We start from the raw sequence: 21,629 nt of genomic DNA, 5'->3' as shown, positions 1-21,629 counted from the left end.
CCAGTTTTGTAAACCCTAATCCGAATTTATAAATTATAGCAAAAAAAATTTGAATCACAGCAAAAATTTGAATTCAAACATTGATAAGTTAGCCCCTATGTGTAATACCTTGGCATATGTCTTGCAAGCTACTAATCAAATCAACACAGTTTATATGCAAGAATGTACTGAAAATTTGGTACGGAAAAATTTGTCACGCAGGCAGCAAAAATAAGTGCGACCAATGCTTTTCGCAGATTTTTTGCTGCTTCACGAATTTTATTGTCATTTCGCGAATTCTATGGCAAAGCGAAATGAGACAGATTCGCTCATCACTAGTTTTTAACTCTAAAATTACTCTGTACAGCCCCCATAATAACATACCTTTCTCCCTGTATCCAGATTTATTTTGTTTCTCTATTACAGCCAGTTCAACTACAGTTCTTTTACTACCTTCCTTGTCTAGAATGAAGCTCCTTCTCTCCTTCTCTCTCTGACTATGAAGACCTAAAATAAGTGCCTACTGCGCATACCTGATTGATCTTAATTGGAGCAGCAGCAGTGAGTATGCCAAGTAGGCACCTCTTTGAGGTCTTCATAGTCAGAGACAGAAGGAGTGCTCAGAAAGCAGAAGGGGGTGTAGCTTCATGCTAGACAAGGAAGTCAGTAAAAGAGCTGCAGTTTAGCTGTTTGTAATAGAGAAACAAAATAAATGCAGGGAGAGAGCTGTACAAGCTGTATAAGTAATTTTAGGGGATTTTAAAATAAAAGACTTACTTGTGCTTTAAAATAACTAAATATAGAGTGCTGTATGCACTCAGTGAGACCAATCTTTAAGATACCTAAAAAAAATATCAGCACTGGGCTAACTTAAGAGGAAGCAGGGACTGCAGCCACGGGGTGGGGGTGGCCAAGGACAGGGAGGCCCATAATGTGGGATCTGCTGTATAGCCCTACATGGGATCTGCTGTATGGCCACTCACCTACTGCTGCGATTTTTTTGGGGGAAGGGCTCGTTGCCATGTAGTAATGCCACTGAATATCAAATCTGCCACGCATCACATTCTGTGAGGCAGGACAGAAACTGGCACAGGTAAAAAAAACTAATAGGGTCTTACCTATGTGGACATTGCTCCTTTGGTCCCTACTTTAATAGTACTTAAGACAAATCAGTTGTAGAATCTGGAATAATGTCATTCATTTATATGGTTCTAAAATCTATGAATGGATATAATAAGTACTGGATTACATTTTCTAACTACATTTCCCAATATGCTCTGGGCATCTAATATGGAGTTTGAGGATGGAGCTGTATTTCATAGTTATAATACATACTGGTTGTATTATGTATATTATTGGTTTGTGGTATGGTAAATTTGCTTTGCATATATATGTTAATAACAAGTGACTTTATATACCTTATTTAATTGGTTACATAACAGGATGCGTGTATTTAATGATGGAGGCATCTCTTGATGATGTGACATGCTTAAGGAAGTCTTCTGGGCAAAATGTGTCACTTTTTCATGGCGTCAGCAACATAAGGCCATCACCATTATACTGCACAGTATATGCTATGCCTGAAAGCTGATCCTGTGACATGTACTATGCTTGGACTGCGCCTATTTGACTAAAAGACAGTTTGGATAAGTATAGGGGATAGTCCTTCCCAGACACTTTAATTGATATTGCTTGGTATTATGGTATGTAAATATCTACTGCTTAACAATTTATGTTTTCAGTAGAATAAACATATATAAATACTGATGTAAGTGTATGAAGCCATAACTGTAATGTTGACAGAATAGAGACCCTGCCACAGAGAGTTTACAGTAAGTGATATAACGTAGGGCCATTACAACACTAATGCAATGTTACTAAGTGCATTTATAGAGTATAATGCTGTATATCTGCGTAAGCCTTAAGCAATAGGATGTCATGTCACTTCAACCAGATGGTTTGATTCCTACCACCCAGAGCCATATTTAGGTTCTGCATGCTCAAGCTTAAATGACAGATTTATTCACACACAGGATGTGTTATGTGCAGCTTGTCGTGTAAGAATTTGGCATCATTTGTGTTGTGGCAAGCCGGATTAGTTGTGGGGAAATATGTATGAAAAATGTATAGAAATAGCAGCTGCAAACACTTACACGTAAAAAACAGAGAAGAAATCATAGTAAAGAGCTTCATTATACTAATATTTTAGTTTCCAGTTCCCTGATAGATGAGTAATCATCCCCATAACAAGATCTGACTAGTTCTTTTGTATTGCTTTAAGAAGGGAAATGCATTTGTGTTCTGATATTTAAAGGGAAATAAATCACAAAAAGGAAGTTGAAGGAGTGTTTCATAGGTTTTGTGTAGCAATGTGAGCTTACTGTTATGCCCTAAGATTAGAAAAGCCCATCAGAACATAGACAGGTTCTGAAAGCATGACGATAAAATACAAATAAGTGCAATAAAAGACATCATACATCTTGCAAGTACCTGTTTACGACAGTAAACCCTAATAAATCATAGCATCTCCACTGTGCATAATGGAATACCATCCATACTGAATACCTCTGCTGGGAATACACAGAAACAAAGGTGAATATAATGAAAGTGACCACGAGCATATGGCATCAGTCCAGAGAACACCTGAATATTTCACCCTCTCTATGACTTATACAACACCATCAAACAGATACATTACTATGATATAACACTTTTACTTTATAGAACAGTAGCAGCATCAAAAAAGAAATATATGTAGCAGAGATAAAGAAATATTTGTATGTAGCATATACTACAATCAGCAGATGACGATCATTATAAACCCTCACCAGACAGACTAGTACACGAAACATGATATGGCCTTTTACATATTAAATCACACAGGAACACCAGCATAGGATGGGTTCGATTTTCTGAAGTATTTACATATAGGTATGTGCACTTGTGTGCTGTATATAGTGTGAAACCCCAGGGCAGATCAGTATACAGTGTTCAAGATGAGCTCTGGATTCTGTAACATCATAGACTGTATATGGGCAATGGCTAAATAATATATAGTGCCCTATTTCAGGCATTATATCTCCTGGGGAAAAGGAAAAACAGTCACTTACTGCATATACAGTACTTTGGTGGTTATTAATGTATATAGCTCTGTGTCATGTACTTTTGTCTAATCTAGGGAAAAGGGTAAACTAATTTTCTTCATACATGTTTTGTGAGTAAAGAGGGCTGGCAAGTTTCTCAGTACTGAGATATCATCTCACCTTGCAAGAACCTCTACTTCAGACAGAAATACCTTCTTTTGATATCCTTTCTTGATATATGAAAGGCTAACACAAAAGGAAATCTCTGGGAAATAAAATTGCATATTTCAGTTAACTGTAATGCATAGGAATGCTAGGAATGCTTTCCTTATATGATACAGAAGAGGTAGACACCCACCTAGTTCCCCCTACTCCACTTATGGCTTCCTGCACTGGTGTATTGCAGATCTAATAAGGTTTAATGAAGGCTCAAAGATTTATTTTAATTATGTAACCTCACTTTCTGGTTAACCTTATATTTAGGGTCCAATTTTTAAGGTTTTTTGGGAAAGGTTCGAATTTTTTTTTATGTTGTTATTTCGAGATTTGTGTTTTTGACAGTATACTATTGTTTCAGTTTTTTCTCTAAAAAATGTGGATAGTTCTGAGTATAATGTTTTAAAAATCCAAGAATGTTTGCAATTTATAAAACTTTATGTGACTTTTTTAGACAAAAAGCATACCAGGTTAAAACTGCAGAGAACCATTGAGTCCTATAGAGGCTTAGAATAGTTGAGAAATAGAATAGAAGAAATAGAATAGTCAGTGACAGTGACATTTTTAAGGGGAAGTTAAACGCATTATTGTTTTCTATTTCACACACTTTCAAGGGGAAGTTAACACCATCATTGTTTTCTATTTCAAGTAAAAATTAATTACATAATACATAAACAGTATCTCTCAAATATTATGAGGAAAACATAAAAAAATATTCCTGCTATGGGAAGTGCCCTTTATGGCATGCTTAGCTGGGATCCTTGTGGGAGGGTATACAGAACTGGAGCCCAACCTGTCAGTGAGACTTGCCTAGGAATATATATATATATATATATATGCATATATTAGCGCAATATCCCAGGGATGCTGTGGACCTGAAGTTTCCCAAATAAGGGATCTTTCCATAATGTGGATCTCCATGCCTTAAGTCTACTAAAAAAATAATTTAAACATTAATTAAACCCAATAGGATTGTTTTGCTTCCAATAAGGATTAATTATATCTTAGTTAGGGTCAAGTACAAGGTACCATTTTATTATTACAGAAAAAAAGTAAATTATATTTGAAAATTATAATTATTTGCTTATAATATAGTCTAGGGGAGATGGCCTTCCCATAATTCAGAATTTTTTGGATAACGGGTTTCCAGATCAGATAACGGATCCCAAACCTATATGTATAATGTAAAAAATAGCTGCACTTACTTATTTGAGAGAATGCCTGGGTGCACAACGCAAAAGAGTAAATGTAGACTGTCATATAAAGCAGGGCACTCACAGGACTTAAAAGTATGGTGAAAAAGAAATAAAGTTTATTTGTTATTCGAACGATTCGGTCTTCCATAAAACCTTTGTCAAGGTTACATATGACTTGTAATGACTGTGAGTATTAGCCTTTCATTCCCCAAAAGCAAAGGGTTGAGGGGACAGGATTGTCAAAGGCATGAAACTGCACTAGCTAATATCCCCTGCCCCATGCTAAGGCATATGAGTTGGGGTAGTTGTAATTGCTGACCTCCAGCATTAACTTAAAGGAACAGTAACACCAAAAAATGAAAGTGTATAAAAGAAATTCCAATATAATGTACTGCTGCTCTGCACTGGTACAAATGGCGTGTTTGCCTCAGCAGGGCCGGATTTCTCTTTGGTGCGCCCCGAGGCCGCCCCTGTGGGAGTCCCCCATGCGCATGCGCGAACGCGCACCCCAGTGCGCATGCGCAAATGCGCCCCCGGTACGCATGCGCAAGCGCGCCCCCAGTGCGCATGCGCAAAGCGCCAGCTCCCCATTGCGCATGCGCAAAGCGCCAGCGCATGCGCGAACGCTCTTTTTAACTCCCATACGGAGCAGTGGGGAGAGGTCCCGACTGCTCCGTATGGGAGCAAAATTAAAAAATGTTCTTGCGGCGGGGCGGCATGCCGCCCCTAAACTTCTGCCGCCCTAGGCCCGGGCCTTTGTGGCCTCTCCACAAATCCGGGCCTGTGCCTCAGAAAGACTACTAAGGTTTATATACAGAATGCAGCTGTGTAGCCATGGGGGCAGCCATTCAAAGGAGAAAAGGCACAGGCACTTAGCAGATAACAGATAAAACACTATTGTATTATACAGAGTTTATCTGTTATCTGCTATGTAACCTGTGCCTTTTCTCCTTTTTTTGAGCTTGAATGGCTGCCCCCATGGCTACACAGCAGCTTATTATATATAAACTATAGTAGAGTTACTGTAGCAAACACACAACTTTTACCAGTGCAGGGCACTAGTATATTATATTTTATTTACTTTAAAACTCTATAATTTTTTGGTGTTACTGCTCCTTTAATGTTGTTAATCCACTAGGCACAAGGAAAGGATTACATCTCCACCCTCCTGCACATGGATAGGTATGGGGCTGTAAACTAGTGCTTCAGATTATTAGGGTACTCAAGTAATTTCACACATAACCAATAAGAGAGTAAAACACTTGTCTCCAGCCTATAAATAATCATCCCTATTCTCTGCATTCACCTTGTTCCTCCCTAGCATAAGATAAAATGAATAGCGTTTCATTCGATTTTCTCTGGACAAACTAGATATCCTTTTGTGACATACTTTTCAGATATCTGATGTAAGTACAAGTTGTGTAACTATAATTTATTATCATAAGGATAGTCCTGTATAACACCTGCCTTAATAGGCCCCTTTACCTTGTAATTGTTCCCAGGAAAACCTCTTCTTGGCCAGGTGCTGGACTGAAAACCACAGGGAAGCCATTGTGGCTTGTGGTACTGAGAAGCTCAGCCAATAAAAATACATTTTCCTGAAGGTGGATTGTTGTACATGACTGCATCACATCTCTGGCAGTGAACAACTCCAGATTCACCCTAGAAGACACAAAACAGATAGGCTGTGGGTCATTTTAGTAATCAGGAAATGAAGGCTTGCATCAGATGAGCAATTTTTGAGTTCACAAATTGTTCCAATATGAAATGCTGTATAAACAGCCAATCTTTGTGCAGCTATAATAAAGTAACTAACTTTCAGATTTGCTTACAAAGCATTACTTAGGCCTGTGCTTTTTCTACAACTAACAAACTGCAGGTTTTAATTAAGCAAAGGAACAGCATGAATTGGCTAAATTGCAAAGCACAACTAATGCTGTATTTATATACCCAGAACTGTAATAGCAAAATAGCAAAAATAGCAAAATGGTAAAAGAAACAAATCAATTTCCCCCTGTTTTGGGCTTCTCTATGCACCAAAGCACGTTTATACCTCTGTAGTGTGAGAATAGTAAACCAACTGGAATATAATAAAATCATGTAAAAGTGTGTATTTAGCTCAACTTGCATTTTTAGAAATAAATATATGGATCCTATATATTATTTCAATCTTCATGAAAACATTTTGACTCATAATTTAATTCTATAAGGTGTAATTAAGTAAAAGAGCTTTGTAAAGTCTAGAGCCTAAAATGGGTGTAGCCTTCACTAAACTGCTTGATCCTATGCAATTGCCTGGAGAATGAAGATGTGATACCCCATAAGCTTGCAATCTATTTCTTTTTAGTTAACCATCAAAGGGTTCATAATTTTAACCCAAATTGTGTTTTTTGACTAGAAGATCATTTACAAAATTTCTTTATTCATTCATAGCTCAAGCCAAAATTCAATCCTTTATGATACCAATATGAAAACCATGGTTTGGTATAGGAACCAACAGGTTTGACTGAGTAAGTTTTGTGTGTTCTTTGGGAGTTTTATGGGTACAAGGTATAGTCTGTTGAACTTACTTCTTTTTTCCATGTACAACATTGGGCACCGCTTTTAAGTATGGGATACACTTCAGGTGCAGTAATGAACTGAATAAGGAATTATTGAAGTAATCTCCCACTGTTTTTCCAACCAATACAGCAATCATGATCAGAAGAATAGACTGTACATCATTTGTTATTTCCACCTAGAAGCATAAAGCAAGGTACAGAAGCCATTAGTATTTTCAGGAAGTTAATTTAAATCTTTAAAGTGACATAGTGTTATATCTAGTGATTTCCATCAACTTTTTGCTTAATAATAAGAGAAGCAATAGCATGAATAATGTTGATAAAATTGCATACATTATGCAAGGAAGACCCATATGGAACCAGGGATGGCCAGGTAGGACCTTTGGCACAGTACAAACAGCATACAATAAAGATTACTATTTACAAAGATGTCTTTTAAATGGAGACTCTATTGTAGCAAAAGAAAAGTGATAAGCTCTTAGTTTATCATGTGCTAAGAGCTCTTTCATTTAAATCTTTGCCTTTATTTGAGCGACCAGTAAACAAAAAATCAATCCTGCTTATAGCAAATGTTTCTGTCATGTTTCACTATTGTGAATTTTTTTACCATTTTATAAAAATTTGAGTTCTGTGCAAATGTTTGCATAGCTCCCATCTGTCCCAATTTTTGCGGGACAGTCCCTCTTTTAACAGCTCAGCCCACAGTCCTGGATTCTTACTGAAAAGTCCCTCATTTCTCTTTGATCTCCTGCACTGAACTCTAGATAAGATACAAACTTAATTAAAAAGTAACTTGGCAAAGAGCCCAGAAATCTTAACAAGCTTCACCTGCACTTGTTTCTCACATTTAATTAAATAAATGAGCTTTTGGCAGAGAGCCCAAAAAGTTAACAAGCCACACCTGCACTGAGATACAATTGTAACTAATAAGCTAAACAGGTCTCTTGGGGGAACTGAGGCTTGAAGCTTAAAGGGCAATTTTTGGCCATGTTTTAGTTTGCTAACTTATTTATTATTTTAGACTTGTTGGAGTTCCTGGATATACTTTTCTGTTAAGGTGGCTGTTCCCCTACTTGTTCCCCTGCTTGTAACAATTAAGAATGCTTGGCCCCACCATCCATTTTTCTTATCTACTGTAACTGCAATTCGGTATTGTTTCTCCAGGTGTGATCTCCCTTCTGCTTTTTCCAGTCCTGTTCTTGACATTATTTCAAGGCTATGGGTTGTTACTGTTTTACCTGTGCCCATATAATTCGAATAAAACCATCTCTTAGTATTACTTCAACTTAAAAAATATATTCAAAGGGAAAAAGTAGAAGTAGAAGCGGAGCGCCGGGCAATAGTTTAGTAAAAACATGTATTTATTTCCATATCATTAAAAACATGAAAAACATAGAAGAGCGTTCTCACCCATACAGCTTGACGCGTTTCGTGGCTAGCATGCCACTTCCTCAGAAGCTGAATTGTAACTCAGACCACCACCAGTTTTTAACCAATTAGTCCCAAAAGAAAACACACCCACTAATCTATCATTAACCCCATGAGTGAATAAAATCAGTTAAAAACATATGCATCCAAAGGATAACAGGGGAAAATAATAATCCCACAGGCCTTACACCTATTCCTGATGTTTTGGACATTACTCCCCGCTTTACTTATAGGAGGGCTAAAAATGTTTCCTCATGGATTTCCAGAAGTTTATATTTGTCAGGCAGGAAGGAACAGGAGCCTACTTGGTTGCGCCATAAAGGCACCTATAAGTGTGGAAGGAATAGGTGTAAGGCCTGTGGGATTATTAATGTTTCCAGAACCTTTACCTGCACTGTCACAGGGCACATTTTTGATATTCCCCAATATTTCAATTGTCAGTCAAAAGGGATCATTTATTTAGCCACGTGTGAGTGCGGGGCCCAGTATGTCGGTAAGACAATTAGAAGAGCCGGGACCAGATTTTTGGAACACTTGTCAGCTATAGAGAGGCAGGATTACAAATCGGCAATTGCTAAACATATAAGAGAGAGACATAGTGATGGTGGTCGGGTGACTTTCCAAATAATTGATAACCCAAGGGTTAACATAAGGAGAGGTGACTTGGATAATAGGCTATTGGAGAGTGAATTCAATGGATTTTTCGCCTTAAAACAATGGAACAGTATGGGGGCCTTAATAGGGAATGGGAGATATCGTGTTACTGTAAATGATAGCTACTATTGCACCTTTTAGGATTTATGTTATAAACCTGTGTTTATTAGAGTCTAGGGCTACTCCAGTTTTGACTCATTACACCCTTAATGCATTATGACTCCGTGACCTATATATGAGATATATGTATTTTTTCATTGTTTTGGTATGATCAACCATGTATTCATATGGTATGTTGCTATAATGATAGTTTTGGGGCTAGGGGGTTAATGTGCTTGGTTGTACTTTTCCCCTGTTATCCTTTGGATGCATATGTTTTTAACTGATTTTATTCACTCATGAGGTTAATGATAGATTAGTGGGTGTGTTTTCTTTTGGGACTAATTGGTTAAAAACTGGTGGTGGTCTGAGTTACAATTCAGCTTCTGAGGAAGTGGCATGCTAGCCACGAAACGCGTCAAGCTGTATAGGTGAGAACGCTCTTCTATGTTTTTCATGTTTTTAATGATATGGAAATAAATACATGTTTTACTAAACTATTGCCCGGCGCCCCGCTTCTACTTCTACTTTTTCCCTTTGAATTTTGGCCCTGTCGGGGGCTATTGGGGAGCGTGGTAGCGCCGTGTGCATATCACAGCCTGCTATCCTGGTGTGTGCTCCCCCTATTCCTTTTTGTACTAAAAAATATATTGTTTACCTATTTATGTTATAACTGTGCTATCATGGGGTATGTGGACACACCTTATAAACAAGCAATGAAGAAAGAATATAATTTACTTTTTAAATAAGATGTTCTAGTTAGGAGGTATGTTAGAGGCACACAATATCTGGTATAGGAGAATATAGGGGGTATCCATAAAAGGCTTTGCAAAAGATAAATGAGACACAACTGTCACTGCTGGAACTGCCACCGCAAAATGTACAATGGAGTAGAATGGGAATAAGCATGGAAATATTCAATCGGATTTCTGACATTTCTGCCACTGGACGAAGTAATATCTGTGCCCTGGGGAAAAGGTTCTACTACTGGCTCAAACTCAGACTGAACTCTGTGTAAGTATAACATCTGACTTAATGAGCTAAAATCAGAAGAAAAATGCTTTTCACTCATTCTTTAAATAACATATTCTGAACTACAGTGCTAAATAATTTACAGCTTCTTTTGGCATTCTCTCCTGGGAAATACAAACCCAGGAAAGAGTCCAAGCTTTTACCAGTATTTTTGGGGGGAAGGAAGGGGAGGGGAACCAGAAACATCTGCCCCTGTTCGGCTATAAGTGCTTTTTTGGCTTTCTTAAGCTGTTGAAAAAAATCCTGATGAGAATCAGCTTTGTACTGACTAGTCACACAAATAAAAAGGTATGGTTAATATGTCAGTTGGGTAAACCTTAAATTTAGATGAAGTGTGAAACATTTATCTAATTGTGGAGAAGCCTAGCCACACACACTGAAAACCCATCTGCGCAGAGGAAATACCGTATTTATTGCACATTTTAGTACATGGATAAGACTATGGACTGCATAATGTAATGACATTTATCAAGTAGACAAAGATTTGGAGTATAATGTACAAAATGAGTCAATTTTTTAAGTAAAAGAAACAGGGATCCATTTATAAATTGATTAATATTAAAGCAAAAAAAAATTAAATTGCATATGGTTTTGTAGTTTTGCATATATTTATAATTTTGATTTTGCATTAGTATGTCAACAAAATCACTATATTTACACTTCTGGCTGGGGGCTTACTCACTCCTATATAACTAAAATGGCATGAATGTAGTGTTAGCACAAAAAACGCAAGAAATAAATTTAAAAGCTTGAATTTTACCAACATTGAGGTCAGTTAGTATAGTTCCACAACAGTCAGAGGATAACAAGTGGGACATCAAAGCTTCAAATATCCTTGATTGAACTGCACCTACTTTTTCTAGTTCTGACCCTGAGTGAAATTGTTATTTTGTTGCTTTGCTTGGCATCTACTGACTTACAATTTTACTATGAAATGCATATCAGCTGTCAACATTTAAGTGAAAGGATTGTTGAGCTCAATGAAACAGCTGCTTATCTTGGGAATGTGATATAATGCAGAGTATGCAACCACTTCCCAAAAACTCAGTAATGGTTCCTAAAGTAGCCATTCCAAAACAGTTTTTTGAAAGTAAGCAACCACTTCCCATAAACTCAGTAATGGCTCCTAAAGTAGTGATTCCAAAACAAAATTTAGCAAAATGACAAAACGTGGTCCTTCTAACCAAGTTCCATTTAAACCAAAAGGTACTTTAGCATGCCTTCCAATAGAAATCTTTCCTTTACTCCACGTTCTTGACAGTTCTCAAGAAAAAAAATGATTTCTGTTTTTGTAAACAATTTCACCTTTTCACAAGCATTTTCATAATCAAGAAAATTTGGGTGACAGATGATAATTAAACAAATCAAGAATCACTATGTAGCATTTTTTATGAGAAATTTGTTTTTGAAATTTGATAAAACTGCTTCTAACTCTGTGACCTTAGGGAAAAATTATAACAAATGAACCTGCTTTACAATGCAATAAAGGCCTTGGGGCCTATTTATCAAACTGTTTAAAATGGTTTCTGCACTTGGGAAATGGTGTAAAATATGTACAAATGAAGTGTATATAGCGTGCTATGCTACCATGCAGCACGCGAGGGGGTTGTGCAAGTGTTCAGTGGAATCACTGCCTTGTAAACCTGGCTTGTGTCTTCTTTCATAGTAAAAGGCTCTATATGCGACTTAATCTCAAAAGGAAAGCTGTAACTACTGCCTCAAGCAGAGATAACACACCATGCACATAGCCGGACAAATTAAAGAGTGGTTTCATGAACAACAAGATGCAATGAAATGCATTTTGTTGCCACCACAGTTATACAATCAAACATTGCTCAGCTTTTATGGAAATTTGTGAAGCTCAGGGTGAAAAGTACATTTCCACCTGTTTCCTACTCCAGTCCAGGACATGTATAACAGCATTCCAAGAATCAATGAAACTGTTCTTAAGAGAAACTTACTTATAGGTTATTTGATAATGATATTGTTTTCGTTACTTATTACTGTTTAATTACATGACATGAGTAACGTTGGAACTTGACCCGCCCTTCTCCCAACCAACAACCCCCTTTTTACCTCTTTTACTTACCATCCCCAGTAAACACACAGACACCAATTCTTGGGATAAAAATGGCCGCAGAAAATTTATTAACAACAAGTGAAGTTTTAATTTAAAACATAACATAAATAACAAATGTGAAACAACATCTCAAACATAACACAAATGTTTGTATAACAAACAAATCAACTTTTAAATAGCCAAACACTGTAACAATCCAATAACTGCGCAGCGCAACTGGCGCTGCCAGCTGCCCTTCTGGCCCGGAACCAACTACCCAACAAAACTCACCTCCTAATCCACTTTCTTACCCCTGAGGTTCCAAGCATGCCAGCCCCACTTAACTATAAAACTCCCCTCCTAACCCAACCATTGCTTTCCCCCAACTTAATCACCCGCCAACGAACACTCCACTACCTCCACCTCTATAGGGAGGGAGGGTGGGCGTTTTACTCTGCTGACTAAAATGGAGTGAGAAGCGGGAACAGTTACCAGCATTTTATACCCCTTACGAACTAACCAATCACCTGCAACTGGGAGTGGCTAAGTCTGTCCAACGTGTCTGTCATGCCCCTGCTTCCCTACGTTTTACTACGGGTCATTGGGCTACTTGATGTATACACAGGTCTGGTTTCAGGGCAGAAACTGTTGTAAAATATGTGGATATTAAAAGTCACCTCCGAGTTCCATGACCTGTATAAAACCTATATAAAGAAGGCCTATGTGGTGTTGGAACCTATATTTTACAGTAGGGGGTAAATGAATCACTATATACCTCACAATGATCAAATGTATATGATAAACTATAGCCACAAACAAACTCATTCAATTGCTACAGTGCCAACTCTGTGCAGCCTACAGCTGCATCCCAAGCTCCCTGACCTGTGCTAGCAGTTTTTTTTACTCTTGAAGCAATAACAGTAACAAATGCAGATGGCACATATATCATTATAACCCCATTGATATGGGGTTCATTGATCTCTGGAAAATGACCTATTCTAAGCAAGTTAATGGGAGTTTGCCATAGGTACATGCACTGCATGTAATTAAGAGCTAGCATCTCTCAGCTTCAAACTTAAGTCCTCAAGACACATTTTTCACTTGGATGCTTGTTCATTATAGCTATTCTATTCATTATAGCTTAGCTATTATACTCTTTTATTCCTTATTTGATTCAGGTGCTTTTAGGTCACACTGGAATATAAAGACCTAGTAGTACCTTATAGCTGTGTTTGGATAATTGTACCAGTTATCATTAACCACATCATTGTGTTCCCTGAAAATGGCAAGAAACTTTAACAAAAAACTGCCATTTGAGAAAATGTGTTCTGCTAAAGCATCTGCTAGAAGCATTACATTAACAGCTTGTACATTTAGGGAGGTTTAGGGGAATTAATCAAAGACGTACACCAGCTTTATTCTTTGGTTCAAGACAGCTTGATTTAACAAAATAAATATATTTTTTCCATTTGGTTGGGATGATGCCAGTACAAAACTAGCTCAATAAAATGCAATTTTGCAGATTTCAATAAAAAGAACATACAAATTTGCAGCAGCAAATGTCTCTGTAATTTGGGCTTTGCGATTTATTTTTTAAAATTTCCTTTATATTTAGATTTTACAGAGCAAATACGCAGGTTGTAAGCTTTTCTCTGGGAATCTAAATGCTGGAAGCCTACTTATTCAGTGCTTCAGAAATAAAATGGTAACACGGTACACTGTAACATTGTAAATCAGATTTCTAAGTGATCATAAAAATGCTCTGTGTGTTTGTGTGGAGAAGGAATTCAGTGCAAGTGTTTCTACCAAGGTGGTCTTGCAGTTCATCAAACGAAAGGTCCCTGCTGTACATCAAACGGAACAAAAAGTGGGAACATACATTGTCATAATAATTTGCTTACAAGGCTATTTAAGGAACCTGTCCAATGGCACTGCAAGCAGAATAGGAACCAAATTAATACCCAACATGATCTAAGACTGTACTTAAATATCCAGTTTGCAACGCTCTCTGCTTCTAGACAGAGCCAAAACTGGGGACAGTGGAGACCTGATTGCGTAATAAATTTATGCCAAATGCCAGCAAGTGAGGGTGGTGTTCTAACAGGGGCAGTATAGAAAGGGGCCCTTTATATAATAAAGAGTTTAACCCTTTTATTTCATTATATGCACAAAAAATAAAACTGATTCTGAAAGTCCTGTGTCTCTCAAGCATGCCAAAACCAAATATGTGTGTTATATACAAATTGTTTATATCTAAAATCCCCAGCAGTACACAACTGTATTTTTTAAGTACTATTTCAGAGCAGATCAGCATTTAGATTCCAAGGTTACAAATATTATTAGTTGTTCCGAGAAAAATACTTCTTTTGGAAAGTACGCATTCTGACAATTTTAACAGGCCTTTTTACTTCAAACTACCAAACTGCAAAGCTTTGCTAAATGTATTGGCTTTTGGAAAACTAAAACAAACCCAAAAAGTTATTGTTTTTTATAATATTTATGAAAACAGCTCTAAAACCTTATAACACCTTCCCACCTACTTGTGCTTAGCAACAGAGATAAAACATTCTATAATCAAATTAAAAAATTTGATGGTCTCATATAGTTAAATAGTTTAGTTGGGTTGACAAAAAGATCAATCAAGTTCAACCCTTCCAAGCAAACCCCAGTGCACACACAAATCTTACAGACCCATACTGACCTATCTATACACTCACATACAGACCCATACTGACCTATCTATCCACTCACATACATAAACCCATACTGACCTATCTATACACTCACATACAGACCCATACTGACCTATCTATATACTCACATACAGACCCATACTGACCTATCTATCCACTCACATACAGACCCATACTGACCTATCTATCCACTCACATACATAAACCCATACTGACCTATCTATACACTCACATACAGACCCATACTGACCTATCTATCCACTCACATACAGACCCATACTGACCTATCTATCCACTCACATACATAAACCCATACTGACCTATCTATACACTCACATACATAAACCCATACTGACCTATCTATACACTCACATACATAAACCCATACTGACCTATCTATACACTCACATACAGACCCATACTGACCTATCTATATACTCACATACAGACCCATACTGACCTATCTATATACTCACATACAGACCCATACTGACCGATCTATCCACTCACATACAGACCCATACTGACCTATCTATACACTCACATACAGTACATTAACCATATATACCAACATCAATACTAACAGTAGATTTTAGTATCACAATAGCCTTGGATACTATGCTTGTTCAAGTAATCATACAAAATCCTCTGAAAGGCATTAATAGAATCTGCCATCACAACTTCACTCAGAAAGGCATTCCACAACCCCCCTGTTGAAAAATACAAGAATATTAGAAGTCACCTTAGAGTTCCATGACTTATATAAAAGTATTCAAGGAATTCTGAAGTGACTTCTAATATTCTTATAATTTGCAGTAGGGATTACTTTATTTACTATATACTATACATAATATTTATATAGTATCTTTTCTCATGTACTAAGTAGAAATTGTCCTAAATATGAATGCCATGAAGTTTGATGCCTAATATGCAAAGGAATACCATAGTATGTAGCATACAGAAACTCCTAAATGAGAACTGTATATAGGAGTTTTCATGGCTGACACTGTTGTATGCTACAAAACAAAATAGAGGCCAGTGTGCAAAGTTCAAAAGAGGCCACAGGGGCCTAGAATTGCCCCAGTTCTCTGGGCTCTGTATTGGACATGCCGCTTGCGCTAGGAATACAGCACTGGCCATTTTGGCACCATGTTTGGGCTTTAAAAAACATGTTGTGTAAATGCCATAGTCCTATTATAATCAGAATATTTCTAACCATAAACTTTAGTTTGAAGACAATAATGCTCATGTAAGATCACAGCCACAAGTTTGGTTTTGCAAAAATAAACCCCATTGCATCTGTCCTCCTTCTTCTGCTGAATCTCAAGCAAGTAGGACTATTGGTACAATGGAACTCTGGAGCTACCTCCAGCCTGTGCAGCAATCCCAGAGCTTCCACAGTGAGCTAGATTAATAGGAAGGAAGGAATTTTTTTCCCTCTGCGGAAAATTAGAGAGGCTTCAGATGGGGTTTTTTGCCTTCCTCTGGATCAACTAGAAGTTAGGCAGGTTATATATAGACATTACGGTTGAACGTGATGGACGTACGTCTTTTTTCAACCCAACTTACTATGTTACTATGTTACTATGTAATAGGCATAACAGTCTTGTGCCCATGGACAATGCACGCTTGTTTTGAGGCATCAGGAGCAATTTTAGTGAGTGTGAATCGGACACAATGGGGCATATTTATCAAAGAATGAAGTCTGAGCTCCCCACAGTCCACCAGGGAAAAATTCCAGTGCTTTCCATTCATTTGTATGGCATTTTGAAAGGCATTTTTATCGAAGGGTGGACTTTCACTCATTGATACTCCCATAGTAATATATAGAGAGTGGAAGAATTTCACTCTGGCGATCTGTGGCAAGATTTAAATTCACTATCTGCTAAATATGTGCCAATTACTTTGAAATTGTGAGGGGGGAAACAATGCATTGTATGAAAAGAAAACATTGCATATGTGTCTAAAATTGTATTTTACACTTGTGCTACTTAAATTACTCTTTATATAGTCGATTCCACATAAAAAAGTACTCTGTAGATAATGCTATGTTGTTTTAAATGTACGTGATAAAATTGTGCCATAGAATACAATTCCAAAAAATACAATTCAGTCAATAAATCATCACAATACAGGGAAAACAAAAACATTACCAGTAAAAACAATGCAGAGAACTCTGCCCTAAAAGGTCTACAGTTAAACAGGGTGTCAAACAACAAGCAGCTAGCGTCAGTGGGTCTTGTCAAGATGAATGGCAGCACTCTGGGTATTATTGAATTCCAAGTTCTAACACCCCCCACCCTCAACCGTGGGATTCTGGTAGCTGTAGTTCACGACTGTCAGTTAACAGTGCAATATAGAACCTTCTTTAAGATTTGTCGATGTAAGAAAATGTAAAGATTCGCAGCAAACAGCAAGGAGTTTTATTAAAGTTGCTCTGAACCCTGAGTCTATATTATGTGAAAGAGCTATGAAAAGGCAAGGTGGATTTTCAGCAGAAAGTTTAATTGGTTATACTTATCTGTAGGCCACATGTACTGGTGCAGCAGAGACATCTGTATAGATAATAAAGCAGCTTAGTATTATATCATTGCTTCTTCCCGCTGCTCATCTGGATTGCTTAAATCTTGCTAGGTAAGGAATGTATTCATCACTTCTCCTTACTGTGTAAGTTAGAAACAGCTCAGTGGCCCTTATATTCCCCTTGTGATTTATTTCACAGTACATTTAAGAGAAGGAGAAACCCCCTATGTAACGGTTCAGTCACCAGATATTTAATGACTGGAGTTACAGTTTCCTGTACAATAACTGCAGTTCCTTGTGCTGTGTTCTGATGCTACTGCTGCTGGCTTCTTAGGGGGTAATGGGAACACACGTCCTGTGTACTGTAGCACAGCCTTGTGGCAAAGCATAGATGCCAAAAGCCTACTTATCTAATTAAGTTTGAGAAACTTTGTATCTTTTTTGGCGTTTAGTGCAGGAGATCAAAGGGAAATTAGGGACTTTTCATTAAGATTCCAGGACTGCGGGCTGAGCTTTTCAAATCAGGACTGTCCCGCGAAAATCAAGTGCTGATTAGGTATGCAAAGTTACTTGCATCATTACACACTATACTACTAAAAATGTATATTTTTATGAAAATGGTTTATTTGTATGAAGCAGGTTTTCACATATGAGCTACCTGCAATATATTTCTGCAATATATTTTTATAGAAACTTACATTGTTTGGGGGTATAGTTTACTTTAATTGCTCATTGCAAAGTGCTTTTGCATGCCGAAAAAATCATATTAGATAATATCGTATTGGTGATCCGAAAGTCACCAAATTTTCGTACCGAACGACTGTAAACAGCGGCAGAACCTTTCCGAATTTTTCGTGCAAGTGTACGAAAAAGTTGCGCAAGTGCGAAAAAAACGGCGAAAATACGCTCAGAGCATTCGTGTCTTAATAAATCTCCCCCTTAGTGTATATTTGCCCAGCAGGTGCCCAGCACCAGTAAAATGCTGGGGTCAAGGGCAAAACTGGCTAGGACCCTCCAAAACTGACGAGGAAATCAGCTAATCGCTGATCACCATGTCATAGCCCCACTTCCTGATGTTAAAAGTCCACCCCATGACATCATGTCTCTGCCCAGTGACAGTTGTATCATCAGACAAGCTTAAATGAGATCGCTGTTTTGTGTATAGTAAGTGCTTTGCCATCTGTAGTCAGCATATTGCCTGTAGTTTCAGAGATGGTGCTTGGGGGGGAGGGGAAGTATTAAGGGCAAGACCCCAAAATTCAACACTGGTAGCTACCTATGGTACAATGGATGATGCAAAGAGGCAGTAGAGGACGGCTAGACAATTCTCAGGTTTCAGAACAGCTGGGACAACTATTAAGTACATCCCAGAGCACAGGACATAAGCTATATATCGGATATACATACATTCATACATAGCCATACCTAGTCCCATATGCAAGGCTGGTTTTAGGCTTAAGACCAGCCTTGCATATGGGACTAGGTATAGCACAAGTATGAGTGCTAATGTAGCCACAATCCACTTGTATGATGAATTTTTGTCAGTTGACAACTTCTCACAGCCCCAGTATTAATAAGAACGCAAATCTAACTCTAGGAAATTGTGCATGTTGAGATTGGAAAACTGATCAAATACACCCAGATTAAAAACATTTGACTAAACACTCATGAGTACAGGTATGGGAATCCCTTATCTGAAAACCCATTATCCACAAAGCTTCAAATTATGGGAAGGTCAACTGCCATAGAGTCCATTTTAAGCATATATATAGCTATTTTTTTTTTGTTTTTCTCTGTAATAATAAAACAGTACATTGTACTTGAGCCTAACTAAGCTACATAAATCCATAGTGATGACATAACAATCCTATTGTGTTTATTTCATGTTTCAATTACGGTGATCCAAGTTACGAAATATCTTTTATCTGAAAAAACCCAGGTCCCAAGCATTCTGGGTAACAGATTCTAAACATGCACTGTTTAATTTACTTTGTATTGCAACATTTTTTATTATAGTGCATTCATGTGTCTATTTTCTTATGTACCTGAAATTTGTATATATATTTTCTGAAGCAGACATTGCCGATGTGCTTGCAGATTCATATTGGTGCATGTGAGCCACCTAGTGGTCATTAATAAAAATGCTGCCCAAATCTAAATTAGAGATTTTGGGGCATAGTTAATAAAGGACAAATTGTTTTTATTTGCTAGTAGTGCCTATAGTAGTTTTTTTTTTCATATGCCTCAAAAGAGGTTTATTTTCTGGAAGATGCAAAGTCAGCAAATCTGACTTTATTCCTTACACTGCCCCAGACTGGTCAGAACAGAAGCCAGTTGATTAACATACCTGTGAAGAATTTGAGTCTTGGCTGGTTGAGAGTTAGAATCAGCAGTGCAGAAAGGGACTATATATATATATATATATATATATATATATATATATATATATATATATATATATATATATATATATATATATATATATATATATATATATATATATATATATATATATATATATATATATATATATAGGCTATGTATCTATTTATTGATAATAATTAATAATGTATTGGTAATAATTGTAAACGTATTCCAACTTATATTTAACATTAAAGCAGATGCCCACTCAGTGATGCAAAACCCCATAAAAATCTGTTGCAGAAGAGCCAGGACCCTTGCACAGAAGAGAGGAATAAACATTTTAAACAATAACCCTAAGACGCTGAAGATGGATTTAAAAGTTGCAAAAGCAGATTTATTAAAGAAAAGCAGATGAGCCTCTACCCATGTTAGAGTAAAGGTAACCCATTTATGTAACTATATGTTTAGCAGCCCAGATGCAAAAGTTACACTGGGCCACCCTCCCCCTAAGCCACCACCCATGGTCCATACTGATATTGGAGGAAACCCTGCAGCATCCCGCCTCCCAGCTGGCCTCATGGGGACGGATCCTGGTGCAGTCGCACCCCTATCCCAACTGGGAGTTTCACTACTGAGTTATCCTATAGATCCCATTCCTTTTACTTATTCTTTGGCAAGTGGGAGGATGTAAAAATGCTAAGGTGAGTAAAAGTGATGAGGGTTCAAATGGACCCCCAACCTACTGTCATATAAGCAGGTATTGGTAATCGAGCTGATCTGACTTTATTGAAACCACTTAGTCCCATCCTGTGCTAGAGGATTGGATGAATGACCTTATAACTCTTGCCTTCTAACCAGCAGGGTTAGCACCCTCATCAGAGAGAGTAATAATTGATAGCTTCTAGAGAATCCAGTCCAGTTGATAGTAGAGAGATGACATAAGAATAAAATATGGCCTGTCCTAGTTCTCTACCCATGACCCATTCTCCTACTTGCTAATGGCATATAGAAAGGCATTTAGAGTAGAAGTAAGGAAACAAAGAAACCAATTAGTGGTTTCGGTTGTAATGTGATGCATGTATCTTGATTTATCTCGGTACATTTTTTAATTCTATAATTCTGCATACAAATATACTTTTTTCCACACTTCATATGTTAAATATTAGCAATTATCATTCAGTTATATTTACTTATTTACTTAGATTGTAAGCTCTACGGGGCAGGGACCTCCTTCCTACTGTGCCTCATACCACATGGCACTTATATATATATATACATGTATGTATTTATTGTAGTTATTTATTATATCACTTGTCCTCCCTGTGTGTAATTTTGTATTCTGTAAGACTGTACAGCGCTGCGTACCCTTGTGGCGCTTTATAAATAAAGTTATACATACATACATACATACATACATACTTATACAGGTATGGGATCCATTATCCGGAAACCAGTTCCAAATTACAGGAAGGCCATCTCTCATAGTCTTCATTTGAATTAAAAAGTTTTTATTTTTAAGAATGATTTCCCTTTGCTTTGTAACACTTAAACCTTGTACTTGACCCCATCTATGGTAGGTATAGCTAATCCTTATTGGGGGCAAAACCATCCTATTGGGTTTATTTAATGTTTAAATTATTATTTAGGAAACTAAAGGTATAGAGATCTAAATTACGGAAAGCCCCAAACATTCTGGATAACAGGCCCCATACCTGTATATAGCCTGTAAAGAGTATTTTAAA

General features: G+C 37.3%; 1 protein-coding gene across 3 annotated transcripts in view; it reads right to left on the bottom strand.

Annotated features, from left to right (window-relative positions):
- LOC100488828 (chloride channel protein D-Like) overlaps window positions 1-21,629 on the bottom strand; it is a 71,071-nt gene that overhangs the window by 27,840 nt on the left and 21,602 nt on the right. For all 3 annotated transcript variants that reach the window (XM_002934109.5, XM_031903794.1, XM_031903793.1), the window contains 2 exons: window positions 7,045-7,211; window positions 5,960-6,136 (listed from right to left, as the gene is read on the bottom strand). In XM_002934109.5, coding sequence (XP_002934155.3) covers window positions 5,960-6,136; window positions 7,045-7,211 — 344 coding nt within the window. The remainder of the gene's footprint in view (window positions 1-5,959; window positions 6,137-7,044; window positions 7,212-21,629) is intronic.

This window comes from Xenopus tropicalis, chromosome 6 (assembly GCF_000004195.4).
Source record: "Xenopus tropicalis strain Nigerian chromosome 6, UCB_Xtro_10.0, whole genome shotgun sequence".
In the NCBI taxonomy this organism is placed as follows: Eukaryota; Metazoa; Chordata; class Amphibia; order Anura; family Pipidae; genus Xenopus; species Xenopus tropicalis.
This window is presented reverse-complemented; position numbering and strand designations above follow the sequence as displayed.